Source organism: Medicago sativa, chromosome 3, assembly GCF_051527215.1.
Source record: "Medicago sativa cultivar Bolivia chromosome 3, Bolivia_mono, whole genome shotgun sequence".
Lineage (NCBI taxonomy): Eukaryota > Viridiplantae > Streptophyta > Magnoliopsida > Fabales > Fabaceae > Medicago > Medicago sativa.
In genome coordinates this window covers 53,721,730-53,741,357 of record NC_140751.1, presented here as the reverse complement: position 1 = coordinate 53,741,357, position 19,628 = coordinate 53,721,730, and the positions used below count along the sequence as shown (strand labels likewise).

The following is a 19,628-nucleotide window of genomic DNA, read 5'->3' as shown; positions in this document are numbered from 1 at the left end:
ATACATATATAGTTAGGGTCCTATTAACAGGTGCTCCGGGCACTGGTTAAGGAATCCAAAAAAGAAAATTTTGAATGAAAAACAACACTTTTTTGACTTTTGAGGAATTGATTACACAGTTTCCGATACAAAAACTATTATATTTACTTCCTTAACCAGTGCCCGGGGGCACTGGTTAACATTTCCCATATAGTTATAATTATATATAACTAGGTATTCAACCCGTGCGTTGCACGAGTTTCATTAAAATACGATTAAATATTATTATTTTTTATTACAATATTTTTATTATTTGAAAATGTAAACCATACATTCAACGTAGATAATTTAACATAAACTTCAATTCATTATTTCAACCATTAACCGAATTTAACAAAAAAAAAACAATTAAAATTTAACTTCACTAAATAAGACAATTATTTTTTGGCCAAACCTTCCAACTTAAATATTACATTAAAAATAGACAATCATACAAACAACCTTGAGCCACCACATTCGATCATAGAATCAGTCTCAGTTAACGACGGTAGCATACATCCTATTAGGAGGATCATTGACCATGAACAAAATAACATCACCAACTTTTAGGTCCTTTTAAAGAACAAAGTCATTCCATCCTCTCCCTATGTATTTCTGATGCATGTTTTTTGACGCAGTGTGAACATCAAAATCATAAGATTTACCGGTTTCTTCATCAAAAAGGAGAATTTTAGATTGATTGATATGCAAATCATTCTCAGCAACATGATAAGTGCTCAAAAGTATTATAATTCATGTGTTAAAATAGGCATTTTAGTGACTTGTTCTGCAAGTTATCTAAGGATAAACAATCATTTGTTGAAATTTCACCATTTATGCTTTATATGCATAATTCCATCCTTCTCATGCAGGAAATGACACGCAAGGAATAAGAAAGAAGCTCAAGAACCAAACTCAGCACGCTTAAGCATACTCAGCACGCTTAAGCGTACTCAGCACGCTTAAGCGTCCAAAATGTCGAGAGCAACTTAATGCACGCTATTGGTACGCTTCCAAGATTCAAGCAGCACGCTTAAGCGACCTCAGCTCGCTTAAGCGTACAAGTTCCAGTAGTCAGCCTTCCTATACGCTGTCAGCACGCTTGTGGTACACTTGTCAAAGAGTTAGCTAGCACGCTTAAGCGACCTCAGCTCGCTTAAGCGTGCAAAATGTCGAGAGCTCAGCTTTGCTAGCTAACAGCACGCTCACAGCACGCTTGAGCGAACTGCTTCAGGTTGCAAGTGATAAGGCACACATGGCTGCTTCCCATTGGCCAACGGAAGATTTCCAGGAGGCATGCTTAAGCGACCACTGCACGCTTAAGCGTGCAGGCACGAATTCAGCCCATATAAATAGCTTTCTCTTCTCTTTCCAGCCATTTTTTCAACTACTGTTTTATTCATCTTTTTTGGTTTTTAGAGAGAGGTTAGGGCATTTTCTAGAGAGAGAAATACAAAGCAAGGTAGTTAGGAGTAGATTCAAGCCAAGATTTGTTGAGACATCATGGATCTTGCCATTGAATCTTCATCTCTTCTTCATCCTTTGCAAGGCTATCATAGACATATGTAGCCACATCTACTCTTGAGGTTTTGAGGTATTCAAACAAGCTATTATGTAATCTTTTGATCATTTAATATATGGTTCTAGCTATTTATTCAATATTGTTGTTATTCTTGAATTTAATGTTTTATTGAGATTTGAAATGGTATGGACACATACTTTTGAATCTAGAAATAGAATAACAATCTATCTTAAGTTATCACTCTAGACATAGATGTTAATATTTGATAATCACTTGTAATCTAGAACTTAATGCTTTTGGGTAATTTAATCGGTTGGGAAATCATCGATTAAACTATATAATCGACTTTGTGATTGTTTAAATGTTTGGGAAATCGATGTTTAAATGTTCCCTTAGAAATAACGATATCATTTGGACACGAATGATATTGTCGAGTGATTGCGATAATATCGTTTAAAAAGCTAGAATCCGTTAATCGATCGAGAGATTGCAGCTGTTACGCTTGGTTGATATCTTTGACCCCAAGCGAAATAGCCTTATCTCTTCTCGTTTTACTTTTATGTCGAATAGGAAAATAGTTTTACACAAACAAACATTTTATACCCAAACACCTAATATGATACATATTGTGAAAATGCTTAAGATATACGTAACTCCCTATGGATACGATCCTATATATACTCACGTGTAAATAGTTTTATGAGATGTAAAAATCATACATCACAACACGTCAAGGAAAATGCTACAATAGATTTGTCAAGAAATCATACAAATTAAAATTAATCAACAACAATTAACAACATGAAAACAACAAAATAGCTTCATAAATGCCACTAACCAAAACATTGTTTCCATCCAAAATAGAAGCAGTAACCTTATGCTTCCAATAATGAACATCGACATTTTGAACATTCCCTAATTCAGTACCATTGACTTCAACTCCAATCTCATTCATTTTTCCTTAAATCCAAATGATGAATAACATAAACAAATAAATTATATTTTTCAGCCATTAAAAATAAAACAGAACAAAAGAAAGGCTTATCTATAAAAGGCACAAACAAAAAAGTTATGCAAAAACTCATGGCATCACAAAAATACGCAGATGCATGCGTATTATATAAATAATGTTAACTACTATCTTAATTATTATTCATTGGTTTATTGGAATGTTAGCTTATGTACGGGTATCCCGTTAGTCTAAGAAGGAAATTGACATTATAGGGGTAGTACAATGAAAGACTTAAAAGAAAAACTTTCAAAATTACATAGCTTTTTATTGTTCAAATTCTAGAATGAAGAAAGTAAGCGGAAAAAAAAGGAATGAAGAAAGTAAACGGAAGTAATATATTGCTAGTTTGCCAAACACACCAATCAAAACATATAAATAAGATCAAACATAGTTCCTCTTGAAATCTTGCACAAAGTACAATTGTATATCATAAAATCCACAACCAACACTAAATATTCCTCTCCAAACAAAATAAAATTAATGTCCCACTAAATATAAAAACTATTTGAGTGTATGAAATCTATGCATTAGAATTCTTAGAATCGTGATTCAGTTAAATCAATATTATTTGTCACCCATTTTCAGAATAATAAAATTAGTTTGCTATCTTTAAAACCAACTTCTTCAAATGCTTCAGGAACTTATTAATTTAGCGACATGCATGATGGTAGAAAAACAAACCACTATCATAACATCATTCCCATTATAAAATTCCACCTTGTTTATGAATAAAAGTTGTAAATAGTATCAAACAATATTTTTTAGATGTGTCACATCTTCACATTTCTAGCTCTTGGATAGCTCAAACTTAGTTTACAAAGTTGTGGTTAAAGCACTTTCAAAGCTTAGAAAAAAAAATGAGCTATGCAAAATGTCAAAAATCAATATTGAGGAGTTAGTATCAATAGATATAAAATTCACATGATGGAGGTTATATAACTTATAAATTTGAAAGAATTATAATATAAAAGGAGACAAATTTTTCAAGAAAGGGTGATGATGAGGTTTATAGGAATGTAACATAAGCATAATCCAAACTTAAGATCAACTAAAGTTAATGCAAATATAACTACATTTTCATATAAGAAGTAACAAAAGCCTCCTTTATCTAAAACCTGCAACTTCAAAGAAAGAATGTCCATTAAAAAATACAAAATATTAGAAAAAAATGTAGAAATAGAGAAGGGAAAGATGAAAACTATAAAAAAAATGAAATGGAAGGAATGAAAGAGATAAAATAAGTTACAAATATATACACGTAAGCTAAGAAGAAAGATAATCTTCGTAATAATTTCAAAAGTTTATCCTAACTTAAGTCAATGAAACTATTTTAGTTGAAAATAATAAACTAACACAGTTTAAAAAATCAAATGTCTTCTTTTTCATTTGTTCCATTCAAACACTTTATGACAACATGGTTTTTAGTAAGAAAAATTAGTACTACTGCATTCATCTTAATCCCTTTTACAGTAAACATTTTTTAATTAAAATTAATTTGATTATTTATAGATTCATTATTTAAGTTACATCATACATAAATGATGCACCATCAAATCTACACCAAAATAAAAAGTCAGGGAGAAATAATTGTGTAGAAAAGGAGACATGAATGTTACCTTATCACAACATTGCAAAGCAGATCTTGCAGAGTAACAAACATTTGTAGACCAATAAAATCAATCAAAAAAATAATCTTATATGTGTAAACATTAAAATGCATGTAAAATTAAAGAGGTGAATAAAAATACACACCTTGTTCCTTTGAAAATAATACACACCTTGTTGTAGAAGAACTTTCTCATACATGTTGATATCTAATTCCAGAATATGCACATTGGTATCTATCGCAAATAAATTCATTCACAGATCAAAGAAAATTAATAAAAATATCGATCATAAAAGAGCCATGGATATTACCTCGTCACAACTTTTTTAAGAAACTCTTGTTGGTAAACAAATATTAATAGACCTATTTATAAAACCTGCGCATGCACATGCATTTTGGATATTCATTTCATAATACAAAATATTAGAAGAAAGCATATATGATGTTTGAAAGAGGAAAGTGAAAACTAAGAACAAAAAATGAAAGGAAAGAAGAAATGAGATAAGGTTAATAAGTAATATGGGTTGTCACTAATTGAGGGAAAAATGAAAGGGTGAGTGATGGCTTGTAATTAATTGATAGAATAGAAATAGGGTAGTTGAAACAAAAATGAACTCAAAGATCAAATGGAATGGGAAGAATAAGTAACATATCCAATAACTAATTGAGAATAGTAGTATTTTTTTAAGGAAGATTAGTAATAGTATAGTTTTATTTATGGCGTTAGTATTAGTAGTCTGTAAATAAAGATAAGTAAATTGATCAATGTAACCAACAACATTTTTAATTTTTCTATATTAAAAAAAAGAAACTCTTTTAATTTACTATTTAGCTTGCAAAGACAATGTTTTTTTTTACATAAAGAAGACAATGGGCCGTATCATATTAAATCAATTCACAAATTTGTATTAATAATTTTTATTTAATTTTATAATTTGTATTAGTATAAATAGACATTGAAAGCATCAATTTTTTGGGTAGAAATTGTATAATATAAATTGATATATGGAGAGTTCTAAGGTTTTAAAAGAGGTTAGACATTTAATTGATATAGTGGAGAGTTGTAACTTGTAAAGTTTTAAGAGAGGGGAGAGATCTTTTTCTAGAGTGCCACATCATCACAAAGCTTGCATGAGAACAACTCAAGTTTCCTTTAATCTATCTATCTATTACAACTATTAGATTATTATTAGATAGAACTAGGTATAGAACCCGTGCGTTGCACGGGTTGGATTATAGCTTGTACTTAAGAAAATAAAAGTTGTGATAGGTATAATCATATATTTTTTTTTATTGATTTATAATATTAGTCATATGATTTTTTTTAATATTAATTCATACTTAAATAGGAGTATTGTTTAAAACATGAGGATTTTATATTGATTTATATCGTAGATTCGTGTAAACATTATATGGATAAATAATACTCCATCCGTTTCAAAATGAGTGTCGTTTTAGGTGTTTACACACATATTAAGAAATGCAATGATTAAAAGAAAGAGAATGATTATTTTACCAAATTATCCTTATTAACTATTGGTTAGTTTTAAAAGTAATACTTTGGAAGTAGTGTGCAGAGTATTAATTGGAGGGTACAATTGAAAAGAAAAAGTTATTATTGCATTGGAAACTGAAAGTGACATTCATTTTGAAACATTTTTTTTGGCCAAAGCGACACTCATTTTGAAACGGATGGAGTATAGTTTTTGGTGGATCCTATAATATTTAATAAGTTTAAAGACATGTACCATAGCTTATCTTAATGCAATCATATAAGAAAATTCATTTATGATATCGTAGTGGTGTAATAATATGTTACTTTTATTTTTTATTTTTTATTTTTATCTTGGAATCTCACATTCTTTTCTATTAGAGTTAGAGTCATTCATGCTTGATGTGAATATTATTCATAAGAAACGTTGCAATAAATTCAAGTTAGGATATGTCTTTTTCATCTTTTGACCATGTTCTTTGAAATTACGCAACATGACCTAACTATTTACTTTTACGTTTCTATTTCTTTGTTAAAGTGTCCTATATTCATTGAAAAAATTATCCTTATGGTGATAAATAAACTTATTTCAAAATTTCCTATCAAACCTCTATTTCTGAAATTTTATTCTAACTTTTATTGGTCCAAATTATTTTAGACAACGATTTGATTTACCTTCTTGTCACATTGCTCAATTCATATTTTTGTTTGTCTATTTTTTCCAATTAATGTTTATGTTCCCAGGTTTATTTAATCATATATAGACATTATGGAATAATAAAGGGTGATATTTTTTTTCTAACTTATGCTTAATTAAATTAATATTAGTGATTATTAGATAGAATAAGAGTGGAAAGTTTTTCTAAGAGTTGCCCAATTCTAACTTAAAATTAGATAGTATAAAAGAGAGTGAGACTTTTTCAACCCAAGACACTAACTTAAATGAATGCTTTTTAGTAACATTTCAATAAAAAGCAAAGAATCAAATTAACATATTGTTTCGTTTTATTTTTTGTTTTTAGTAATATTGATTTACGGTTTATATTGCAAAACAGAAGTTGAATTTATAAACGCTTGCGATAAGAAATTCTTGTCTTTGTAATCTAATTATTTTTTTTTAATTTATTGCAAAAAAAACAAATTTGGTATATCTTTTGAATTATTCTTTGATTAATAATACTACTATAAATATATTTTTAAACTTATATCCTTGTCAAGTGAATATAGAAAATAAAATACATATGAAATATGTTTTAAGCACAATCTCTACATCAGCTAGGACAATAATAAGTGTGAATGAGACCTTATTTTGCATTCAACCACCTATATATAGATATTAAAAAAAATAAAGAAAGTTAGAAAAGTAAACTTATACACATTATATCAATTAAAAAAGGGCTAAAATACATGAGAAGGTATTGACGAACAAAACCTAACATATACTACAAACATTTAACACTCTTTCTCAAAAATCACATAATACAACATGAGTAAGTAACTGATCATGGTTATGGAATAAGAGTCAAGGAATAGAGAAAAATAATATTTAAGATAGGTGTGACAAAGTTATTTTAAAAAAAAAATAATAGAAAAGTAGTAGGTAATAAAAAAAAATGTAACTAATGAATTTATTAATCTACTTTTTTTTTTTTTGCTAAGCCAGGAGAATGGACAGGCATCAGGGGGAAGCAACGACATCCGAACTAGGTTGGCACCCCGCAGAACCCCCATCCTATGCCGCCAAACTCAGAGAAAAATTTTATTAAAAAAAAGGGGGAAAAAATACATGAGGGGGGACTAGGCCAAAACCCTCAAAAGTTGGATGCGATTGACTTCCTCTAAAGCCAACCACACCTGCCTATCCACATCTCCAAAAACTGTGCGATTCCAAGTCTTGAAAATGGATTTCAAATTTTTCAACTTCAACTGGAGTCGAACCATTCCAGTACCTCTAACATGCCGGCCCCAATTGTTACTAACCAAACTACGACATTCCTCATGCTCCGTCCACGCCTTAAAAAATTTAAAAGGAACCGCATGCCGGACTACATTAACATCAAGGGATAATAAAAGAGGGTGGTGATCTAACTGATGACGAGCCAGAGCACTACAATTACTCAACCTCCAAAAAGAAATCCAATCTTCATTACAAATACACCGATCCAAATGAAGAGCAATATTTTCCGTACCAAATCTACCATTATTCCAAGTATAGAGAGGACCTGAAGTGGGTAAGTGTGTCAATAAATTAGCATTAGTCCAATGAGCAAAATCCAAACAAGAAGCCCGCAAAGGAGGACAGCGGCCCCTTTTTTCATGAGCACCGAGCACCGCGTTAAAATCCCCAACAAACAACCAAGGACCCTGAAAACAGCCCTGCAAGTGAGTGAGATCAGCCCATAACTGACGGCGAGTAATATGAGAGTTGCTAGCATATATTGCCGCTATATAGACAGAAGATTGCTGCAAAGTAAGCTCCAAAGCAATACACTGAGACGACTCAAAAATAACAGAAGCAATGACCTCAGAGCCCCAAAGTGCCCAAAGATTCGGCATCAAATTATTTCTAACATTTGTACAATATTTAGTAACACCAATACTATGCCAATACCAAGATGGAACCTGTGTAAATGTAATCATTGGCTCCGCCAAAGAAATAATAGAAGGTTTATGAGATAGATAAAAATTATTTAACGCAATTTTAGTATCAGAATTACTAAAACTGCGAACGTTCCAATATAGAAAATTCATTGAGAACCAGAATTAGAACCTCCCTTAGAACGGGTCTTATATGGCGGTGGCTTACCAATCTGAAGCTGTTTCTTAACTTGCTGTTTTTGTTTCTTTGATAGAACCGGAGTGAACGGTAACTCCGCATTGGCTTTATCATATTCACGAAAACGCAGCCAAAGGTCCAAGTCGTGTTGAACATTTGGATTGCTATGCGGTTCAAGAGTCAAAATGCTGTCTGCATTTGCATCAGTCCCCGGATGCTCAACCGTGTAATTCTGGACAAGTCTCTCCATCTCTAAAAAAGTAGCAGTGTCGTCCGGAATGGATCTGACAACAAGGGGCCTACTGGGGGACTGGTTTGCACGTCATCGTGCGCAACAACAATATCAAGTTGAGGTGGAGAAATCTCCCTAGCAGAAGCGGAGGCCTCCAAGTCAACCGGTGAAGAATGCTCAGAAACCTGGGCATCCAAGGATGGGTGTGGTACTTGTACATCCTGAACCCGGGGAACCTCCAACTCCTCCCGTGGTTCCGAATGAACTTGTTCCACATCATCCGAAAGCACGTCAACGTGCACATCATCAAGGGAAGCTAACTCCAACACAGGGTGTGAAGGCAGAGTACTTTGAGGAATCTCATCAGACACGCTGGGGGATCTCTGTGTTGGTGTTAGAGCCGCAGGTGTGGGCATCTCAGCAGCAGGCATAGCTTTTTGAGGCACACCAGGAGCAGAAGGAGCCTCGAAAGCTTTGGATGAACCTATACCAGAGGGATTCTCTTTAGAAGGCACCCACTGAGGCTTGGTGACTGGAATCCGCGTCTTCCCTTTTGCAACTTTCTCCTTAGACATGATATCCTTCCTTGGGTACAACCAACGGCAGTTAGAAACATCATGTCCAAGTGTCTGACAATGCGAGCAAAAATCCAGAATTCGTTCATAAACAACTTCTACAGTATAAGAAGCACCTTCCCTTTCCACAAGAATTTCATGAAAGATCCTCTTGGAAAAGTCAATGTCTACAAGTATACGGGCATAATGTCCAAAGAGTCTTTTCAGTGTTGCATTGTCAAGAACAAGCGGCGTGCCAACCGCACTCGCAATCTCACGGAGAGTCTGCTCCATCCAATATTCTTGTGGCAGCGCCATCAATCGGATCCATACTTGGGCATGGGTGTTTCTCTGATTGTGCATATCAAAATCAACGGTCCATTCAAATAAGCGTAACAACCCCGGCTTCAAATTTACCGTACCCAACGCCCAAACAACTTTCATATCAGATTCATTAGAAAAAAAGAATTCATAATAACCCCTACCAAGGGAAAGTAACGTCCATGGAGCAACCGTTTTCCACTGTTTCTTAAGTTTGTCCTCAATTTCCTTTGATGCATAGGGTTTGTCACCTTTGTTAAGAACCAATCTGCCACAGAGATTCCTATTACAAAAGTTGACCCCCTTTTCATATACCGGCTGAGAAATCCGAATGGAGAGCGTATCACCACGAATTGTAGGTTGCGGCATTACGGTCTTTGGAACATTGTTGTGCGATGCCACCAAAGCTTGAGCAAAGGAACGCGGTGGTGGAGTAGGAGCTGAAACCGCCGCTGCAGATGTCAATACCATGGGAGATGGTGCTGCTGTGGCTGTAGTAGTTGCAGGCAATGAGAGCTCTGCCTGCCAGTCGAAAGGCATGGCAGAAACCTTGTGAAAACAGTCAGTACGTGAAGACAGAAAAGAGCAGAATTGATGAATAAGGTAAGAAGGAGAAGCAGATCGATGGTGCCAGTTTCTAGATATGAATTAAGTGTGGTTCAATCTTTGTAACACAATTGCATTAACACGATTGTGCTAATTCAATGGGAAGAAACAAGACAGAATCGATTTTGAAGCATGGGAGAAGAAGAATCTCGCACAGAAACCCTAGCAGAGCTCACATATCTTGAAAGATTAATTTGTAATTTACAACCTTTCATTAACCTTCTGTCAAAACAAAAGTCTTTGTGAGCTTAGCTCAGTTGGTAGAGACAATGCATAATATAATATATGCAAGGTTTTGGGTTCAAACCCCGACCACCACAAAAAAAAACCTTTCATTAACCTTTAATCAACTGTTTTTACCATTTCCAGAAATATAATTTTAGTGATCATTTTATTTTCTCATTTGTAACAATTTTTACTAAAATCATTTTGTCATTCTATACAATACTCTACATAATATTATTACATCATGACAAAATTATGATTACACCAACTTTAACAGTTTAGTGTTTCATATTTTTCAAATGTATATAAACTTGATAAAAGATATGGAAATTATAAGTGTGAAAATAAATATAGTTTTTTTTAACAAAAAGAAAATAAATATATATAAAAAGGGGTTAAAGATACACACTTACATGAGTTGCCATTTCATATACTTTGTGAGCACCAAGGATGCAATGAAAGCCAATATAGAAGTCTCTTTTATCCTCTTTTCCTCATTAACATGAAAAATAGTAATATTCACGTTAATCAATGAAATAAATTAAGATTATGAAATATTATATCAATAAAAAATGAGTTCTTAAATATTTTACCACTATATATAATAATAAAGTAACTTGAGTCTTTAACGTGCTATAAAAATCAACAAATTGTCAAGACATATGCAAAGAGCACGGAAGAAAACAAAATTCACCATATAAAATTTATAAGTATCATCTAATTTTTTTTGTGGAGAAAATGGTGATGACCCAAAATCAAAACTTATGCCAGAAACATAATGTACAAAACACATATTTATACACGCAAAGATGATGGATTGGAGAGTTGTAATCAATACAAATTATAACTTATGAGTTATGGAATAGTAAAAAAATAGTAGTTTAAAGGTTAATGAGTTAAAGTTAGACTTAACAAAATATAGTTAATTAATATTTTTAAAAAAAATATAGTAAATTAATGTGTAACTTTTATTCTTGGAAAAAATTTCTAGATGTTTAAAAAGAAAAATTGTATAACGTGTGCCTTTGAGTGACTTTTTTTTTTTCTTTTCTTCTTGAGTAACATGCATAGCCGTTTTAGAAAATACATATATTTATTTATGCATAAGTCAAAAGAATGGCAATGGGTTTTATAATAAAAGTTGAGAGCATAGATCAAAATCCCATATATGAATACATTAAATTGATTTAGTGGAAAATAAATAATAGTGAATAAGGGTGATATTTAAGAGTGGGTAGCAAGATTTGAATAGAAAATGAAAAATTGAAGCTCGTATAGGTATGCCACATCATCACAACTCTTGCATAAGAATAACTCAAGCTTCAAATTCAAAGATATATAGATAGATAAGAGAGTAGAAACCAAGCTTCTTTAGAGGTGCCACATAAGCACAATCCAAGCATTAGAATGAAACAAGTTTCAAATTCAAAGATATATAGATAGATAGATAGATAGATAGATAGATTACATGGAATCATATTGGTCAATGGTGATCATAGTAAGAAATGATTTTTTAAATAAATCATATTGGTCAATGGTGATCATAGTAAGAAATGATTTTTTAAATAAATTAGCATTAACACGTGTTAATTGTTTTTATTTTTATTTTTATAATAATTGATTATATGAATGTAAAAGACTATTAAGATGAGTCAACACCTTTTATTTGATAGTAGTGTGTGTGAGTGTGACTTATAAATATATATCTTAAGTAATTTGATCACTACACACAATAAATTACATAATACAAATTTGCCTAAGTTCTCTTGTTCCATTACTCAAAGGTTGATGGTAAGAATTTGTCTCGTTGTGTATACACGTAGAGTCGTTAGATCTTAGAGAAAATTTTCCTCTTTCAAGAACTGATACGAAGGTACACTTCTAGCATCTAAATATATTTTATATAACTTAAACGTAAAACATATTCAAACTTTATTCCGTTGTATGTGTTATCAACATTATCATATTGTTCTAAATGATTCTTGAAAGTAAAATAATACTTCATACTACCTGGCCGTTAAGGAGTGTTGCTTGACACATGCCTTGTTTACTATATTAATTTGATTAATCTATTACCGCATTTAGTATTGAAACTACATGGTCACACACAAATGAGTGTTATAACTCTTGCTAAAGAATTATTTTATTATTTGATGATTAGATTGGAGAATTCAATTACTCAAAATATAATTTTTCTGAGTGAATATTGTTGTATTTTTTTCTAGTGCAAAGAATACAAATAATATATATAAATAAATTGAGCATATTTATTTTTAAAATAAAAAAATCATGGTTGCATTTTCTTTGGTGATTAATACACATGTATATATCTCTCAAAAAAAAAAAAATACACATGTATATATGGAAACGAACAACGGTCAATGGCTGATCATTTAGAACAAATCGTGCGAAATTTCCTTAAAAAAAAAAATCGTGCGAAATTATACATATATATATATTATAATAATTATGATTACACATGTATATATGGAAATGAACAATGGTCAATGGCTAATGGTCATCTTAATCAGTATGAAATGATTTTTTAAATAAATCAGCATTAAGATGTGTTAATTGTTTATTATAATGATTATGCAAAAGACCATTAAGATGGGTCAACATTTTCTATTTGATAGTAGTGTGTATGACTATAAATAAACTTTAAGTAATTTGATCACTACACACAACAAATTACAAGATATAAATTTGCTCAAGTTTACAAAATATAAATTTGCTCAAGTTTTTTTTTCCACTGCTCAAAGGTTGAACGTAAGAATTGGTCCTCGATATGAATACATGTAGAGTCTTCAGATCGTTGAGGAAATTTTCATACTTCAAGATCTGATACAAAGGTACTTTTAGTATCCAAACTTTATTTCGTGTTATTAACACTATTTAAACTTATAAATGAATTGAGAAAAGGTCAAAAGACCGAATAGGAGTGTTGCTACAATGCACACATTAGTCAGTGAATTATTTACAAACCAGTAAATTATTTTCTGTCAGTAAATTATTTGCTTCTGCTGTTTCTATTCTTTTTCTCTTTTTACAGTTTGTAACCAAATAAAAAGGTAGAACAGTTTAATTCAACCGCAGCAAATTGCAGAAATTGTTTGGTGTGCTATAAAATCAAAAATCCGGCGCCAATCTTGGGCCATCACTTTTGTATATGTGGCCCAATTTTTATTCTTTAACTTTTTGTTTGTTTTCTTTTCTTATACTTAATTTTTCCCCTTTTGTATTAATGTTAATGCATAATAATCACTGCTTTAGCTTCTTGCTACTTAATTAATTTCCCTTTGTATCAAGAGAGGGGCCTATGGAATATATGTAGCCAACATAATTGATTATATACTCTCCTCCTCTTTTGTCTATATATAACTCTCTTGGCTCTCATTTTACCTATCATAGAGACATTGAAAACACACAACAATATATTTTAATATATATTAACACAACCATTTCTACTTAGTTTCACTTCATCAAAGGACTTAGTCATGGGAGACAATGTTGTAGTATCCAATATGGAGCTAGAGAGGTTGCTTAGCATGAAAGGTGGCAAAGGAGAGGCTAGCTATGCCAACAATTCCCAAGCACAGGTACCCTCTTTTGCTATATTTTTTTTATCAAGCTTCTTTTGTTAATTTAATTCTTGATTTTACTATACTTTTATATTGAACTACTTCATCTTTCTCCTATTCTTTGTCTTCCACTATTCACCAAAAAAATAAAGCTTCCAAACTCACTTTTCAATCAAAAGAGTATAAATATAAGACCATGGTAAATGTCACAAAATTTAGTGTCTATCTTTATGGTAAATGTTACCAAATTTCAATGGTATTATACCTGTGTACTAAGACATATAAGTAAGAAAATCATATACATATTTCACTTCACATGAATTATTCTCATGTATATTGAAACTTGAACAAAATGGTGACTGGTGGGACAAGTTGGCTTGTAGGGTCAATATGAATCTAATACATGCAAATAATTTCTAATCACATGTTTTTCAAAATAATTAATTGAATATATCATGTATTTGTAGGCCATACATGCAAAGTCAATGCTTCACCTTCTAAAAGAAGCACTAGATAAAGTTGAGCTTCATGACCCTAACATTCCATTTGTGGTTGTGGATTTGGGTTGTTCATGTGGAAGTAACACAATCAATGTTGTTGATGTAATCATCAAACACATCATCAAACGCTATGAAGCATTAGGGTTCAACCCACCTGAATTTTCTGCTTTCTTCTCTGATCTTCCTAGCAATGATTTCAATACCCTCTTTCAACTCCTTCCTCCATTAGCCAACTATGGTGTTAGTATGGAAGAGTGTCTTGCTGCCAATAACACCCGCTCCTACTTCGCGGCTGGTGTCCCCGGATCTTTCTACCGGAGACTTTTTCCGGCGAGGTCGGTTGATGTTTTCCACTCAGCATTTTCTCTGCATTGGTTATCTCAGGTAATATATCTATCAATTCTTGTTAATATATCACCATCTCTCTGATTTTATTTTTTGTTTTCTTGTCTATTTTCTCTTGATATATTTTTTTTTGAAAATTTATTATTTAAGGAAAAGTACATTGGCACACAACTTATCTTTAAATATTAGTGTCACATAGTGAAACCAACAATTGGTAGGTTCTAAAACGAGTTCCACCATTTTGGTGTATTGTACGAAAACTTACTCTATTTTTACATAAGATATTGATTACACGATTGGTCCCATCATTTTGGTTTATATATATAAAATGATTTTTATAGGTGCCCCTTATCTTTGTATATAGGGATGTTAGTTTTAGCTTTAATTACTTTCAAGAGTACACTTTCAAATTATGGTATGACTTTCCATCTTTTAACACCCTTTTTGATTGAATTCCAACTTCAAGGCATCATTCATTTCATGGAAATCTTTTTGTCCATAACTATTTTGTTAGTTTGCTAAAATTTTTAAGCATTTTCATTCTTTTATGAATTTCTTATTTAAGCACTTATGCTCACACCCTACCCCACTCACCCAAGAATCTATCCGGTCTCTATGCAGTAATTTCCTTGACAAAATAACAAGAAACATTTGCCACTTCTCGAGGATAATAATATGATAGAACTCTTACATGTGTAATGCATTAGTTTGAAGCCTAAGTCATAATTTATGGTAAAAAGTTATGCAACTAACCCATGATCTCTAGATTACTTGAAAAAAGAAGCCCATTTTAGGGTTATAGTGACACCTATTTAAACTATTTTTCAATTAATTAATCAATGCATACTAAGTACTTACTTTTCCACAACTCAACTTACTATATTATTTTTCCACAACTCAACTTATATTATTTAACAAAAAAGTGTACTCAAATTGTATATGATTCCAGCTCCTTAAGTATATGATTAGAGCTACATAATGTATTAAATTACCAACAAAATTAAAAGTCCAAAAAGGATCAAATGATGATGATATATATGTTGAAATGCATGCAAGTATTAATTCATTTTGTTTTCGACTATGCAGGTACCAGAATCTGTTCAAGACAAGAGGTCAAATGCATACAACAAAGGAAGGGTTTTTATCCATGGTGCTAGTGACATAACAACAAATGCATACAAGAAACAATTCCAAACAGACTTGGCAGGTTTTCTTAGCTCAAGGTCAGCAGAGATGAAAAGTAAAGGGTCCATGTTCTTGGTTTGTTTAGGCAGAACTTCAGTGGACCCCACTGACCAAGGTGGGGCTGGTCTCCTCTTTGGGACCCATTTTCAGGATGCTTGGGATGATCTTGTCCAAGAGGTAATAATTTTTCTTATTCACATACATTTTTATGAGTGCTACCTAGTCTTGTCAAATAGTGCACACCACAATTGAGTGTTTGATTGATTTTACCTTAGATAAAAATGATTTTGATTGAATTAATTTTAGTTAAAAATAAGTTTAAAGTAAAATGAATCATGTGCATATGTTCTTATCACATCAATCTGGTTTAAAAGTAAAAGATATGAAAAAAAATCAAGAATATTGAACGTACGATATATTTCTTTTAAGAAGTTAAATTAGTTCATCTAAATTCTAAATTGACATTAGTGATAATCGAATCTGAAATCTTGAGGAGAAGCATACTCTCTGGTCCCAAGTCAATACCACCCGACCAATCCAAATAGGTTTAAACCTACGATATATGATCACGGGTCGATCAATTGTGTTTATGTCTATGACTAATGAGCAACTACAAAAAATTTATATTATCATTAAAGATCAAAGTTTATATAGTATATCTTATGTTCAAATATTGCAATCCAACCACCTATCAATAAACTGTGTACCATACATAAGAGATGAGATGTATTCATGTTAAAGTGAATTGAGATAAGTTTAAAGGTAAAAGTTACGTACTTTGAAGACAAGTACAAATTATAACATCAAGTTGGAGTCAATTTTAATTGATAACCCATGCATATGAAAATCAATTTCAAAATTATTTTGTTTCTTGCAAAAGTAAATCCAAAAACTGTACATGTTTGTCATTGGCAGACCGAAAAGAACTTGGGACAAAATCATAAAGAACCATTGTTTTTAGGTGTCACATTAATTTTTCACTTCACTAGCCATGATTTAAAAAGTTGATGTTATATGTTTGTTGGCCACCACTAATTTTATCAAGCCATCTATTCATTATCCAACATTATGACAATAGAAATAATAATTGACTGCTGGCTGGCAGCCAGACCATAATATTAACCAACAATTAGGTTTTGGATCTTTTGAACACAAAAAATCATCATCATGTTTTAAAGCAAGACAAGAAAAGAATGTTTTTTCCTTATCTCTGATCCATCTTAATCTAATGATTTGGATTTTTTTAGGCTATGGGGACCAAAAATTGTTTGAACTGAAATAAAGCCATGTATGTCATAACATGTTAGGTATCCGGTACTTGTTAAGAAAGTAAAAATTATAGTGACATCTTCATAATTTGAGCCTTATTATTTAGCTCATAATTTCATAAAATATTTAAACGACCAATTTCTGAACATGTGTTTGAGAATATATTTAAATATAATTTATTCTAGACTCCCTCCGCTTCTTTGTATAAGAGAAAATTAGATCAATAGAAAATGATGAATCACTTTTATAAAAGTTGATTATTTGGTCCAAATTTAAATCTTATACATTAATTTTTGTTGATTCAACTTTTCTTATAAATAGAACGATATAAGTATTTGACTTACTACTTTTCTCGGGTTACTTCCAACTTAATTTTCATAAATGCTTATCAAATCACACATTTAGTCACTTTCAAGCAAGAAAACCTCTTTCATTAAGATGAGAAACTATAATCAAGTAGTGTGATATGAGGTCATTACTACATTATATCCAATTTAGTTGTGGAATTGTCAATTCTTTCCTTCAAGGTTGTCAAACCAATCAAATCATATGCTTTTTTATTCCGGGGTAAAACATGTTTGTTTCACACAAATTGAAGGAAAAATATAAATACAAGAAAGAATAACAACAATTTTACTAAATTATTCTTATTAAACATTAGTGTGTATAATCTACCATAATCATAAATACAAAATAGAATATAATGAATTGAAACATTTCTTTTTCTATTGCAAATGTGACATGAGAAAGTAATGTTAATCTAATATTTTGATATGTCTATGGTTTAATTATGAATTAAATCTTGTACTTAATCGCAGGGTTTAATTAGCAATGAAAAAAGAGACAATTTCAACATTCCAGTTTATGCACCAAGCCTACAAGACTTCAAAGAGGTAGTTGAAGCTGATGGTTCATTTTCCATTAACAAACTTGAAGTTTTTAAAGGAGGAAGTCCTCTAGTTGTTAACCAACCAGATGATGCAAGTGAAGTAGGAAGAGCTCTAGCCAATAGCTGTAAGAGTGTTTCTGGAGTTCTAGTTGATGCTCATATTGGTGACAAGCTAAGTGAAGAACTTTTCCTTAGAGTGGAGAAAAGAGGCACAAACCATGGCAAAGAGCTATTGGAGAAGCTTCAATTCTTTCACATTGTTGCATCTCTTTCTTTGGTTCAATGAGGAGAGATAAGAGAGAGTAAAAAAGATCCTTTGAACATAATAAGTTATAAGACAACAAAGAAAAGGGCTTCTTTAGCTCTTTTTTTCTTTCTTTTTCTTGTGTGCTGTTTTAAACTTTTAGTGCATAGAAAAGTCTATTCCATCCTCTAATTTTACTCTTTGAATGTTATTCTATGTGTTGTTCTTGATTAGTATTTTCTACATATTAGTGTTTTCTGACTTATGTTTCCTTGGATTACAAAAAAGAGAGTTAAGAAATTTCTTTTCTCCTACTTCATGGCTTATCATTGTGTGTACTACATGTCCATATTTTGTGAAAGTTGTATGAAGGAATGGTGAATTTTGGTTTACAAGTAGTTTGCTTGAGGACAAGCAAAATTTCAAGTGTAGGGTTTTTATGACAAGAAATAATACATGTTTTTAATCATCAAATAACCTCCCATTTTACTTATTTATTCAATAATAAAGCAAAATATAGCAAAATACAAATAAATAAAAACATAACTTTATTGAACAAATTATAAATGAATAAGTGGTCTTCCAACTCCATCAGATTACCACATAAAACACAGCTTGAGCCCCTAGGCACAACCACCCTCAGTCTAAGAAGGTGCTCACAAGTTGGCATCGTAGGTCTCTTGAAGATGTTTCCAAGAGAAAACAACCATCTTAGAAGGAGTGAGAGACTTCCATATCCCAAGAAGAGGGAAGTTCAACAAATGAAGATTCTCACCTCAGACCACCATCCTTTTGTGGCTTACAAACTCTCCACCCAGAAAATCTTTTTCTTTCTTCTAACTCCTTCGCACAAAAAGTTAAAGTTTCCACGTCAATCCCCTTAACAATAACGAAATTTTATATAAGGAACAAAAATGTTAGATGACATTCAAGTTGAGGAACTATTTTTCCCATAGATAAATTTTTGTGGGAAAAATGCCGGACTCATACAATTTCAAGTGAGTTTTATGTGTATTATTGTAGAATTTTAATTTTTTTTCTTCTTAAAAACAATAAAATAAATGTTAGTTTCTTTGATTTTCCATAAACATCTTTTAACCCATCTAGAATGGTAAAACAACAGTTATATTAATCCTCATTATTAAAAATTTGTTATGGTGTACGAATGTTATTGTGTACGGATGAGTAAGAGAAAAACATGCATGTGTGGATTTGAATGGGGTTTCATTACTTCTTGGATTGGAGGTTGGG

The 19,628-nt window shown here is 31.6% G+C and overlaps 1 protein-coding gene and 1 pseudogene across 1 annotated transcript; one reads left to right on the top strand and one right to left on the bottom strand.

Annotated features, from left to right (window-relative positions):
* Window positions 1-435: 435 nt before the first annotated feature.
* LOC146938336 (uncharacterized) lies at window positions 436-2,497 on the bottom strand (annotated as a pseudogene).
* Window positions 2,498-13,717: 11,220 nt separating this feature from the next.
* Window positions 13,718-18,638, top strand: LOC146938335 (indole-3-acetate O-methyltransferase 1-like). Its single transcript, XM_085752284.1, has 4 exons — window positions 13,718-13,963; window positions 14,413-14,829; window positions 15,877-16,152; window positions 18,063-18,638. Exons 1-4 carry the CDS (start codon window positions 13,862-13,864, stop codon window positions 18,417-18,419), a joined length of 1,152 nt encoding a protein of 383 aa, XP_085608410.1. The 5' UTR covers window positions 13,718-13,861; the 3' UTR covers window positions 18,420-18,638.
* The last annotated feature ends 990 nt before the right edge of the window (window positions 18,639-19,628 follow it).

What these genes read in the sequence shown, in the direction of transcription:
- LOC146938335 (XM_085752284.1), top strand. Translation starts at nt 13,862, where the DNA reads ATGGGAGACAATGTTGTAGTATCCAATATGGAGCTAGAGAGGTTGCTT. An exon ending in CCAACAATTCCCAAGCACAG is followed by an intron (nt 13,964 to 14,412) that starts GTACCCTCTTTT and finishes ATGTATTTGTAG; the next exon opens with GCCATACATGCAAAGTCAAT. An exon ending in CTCTGCATTGGTTATCTCAG is followed by an intron (nt 14,830 to 15,876) that starts GTAATATATCTA and finishes TCGACTATGCAG; the next exon opens with GTACCAGAATCTGTTCAAGA.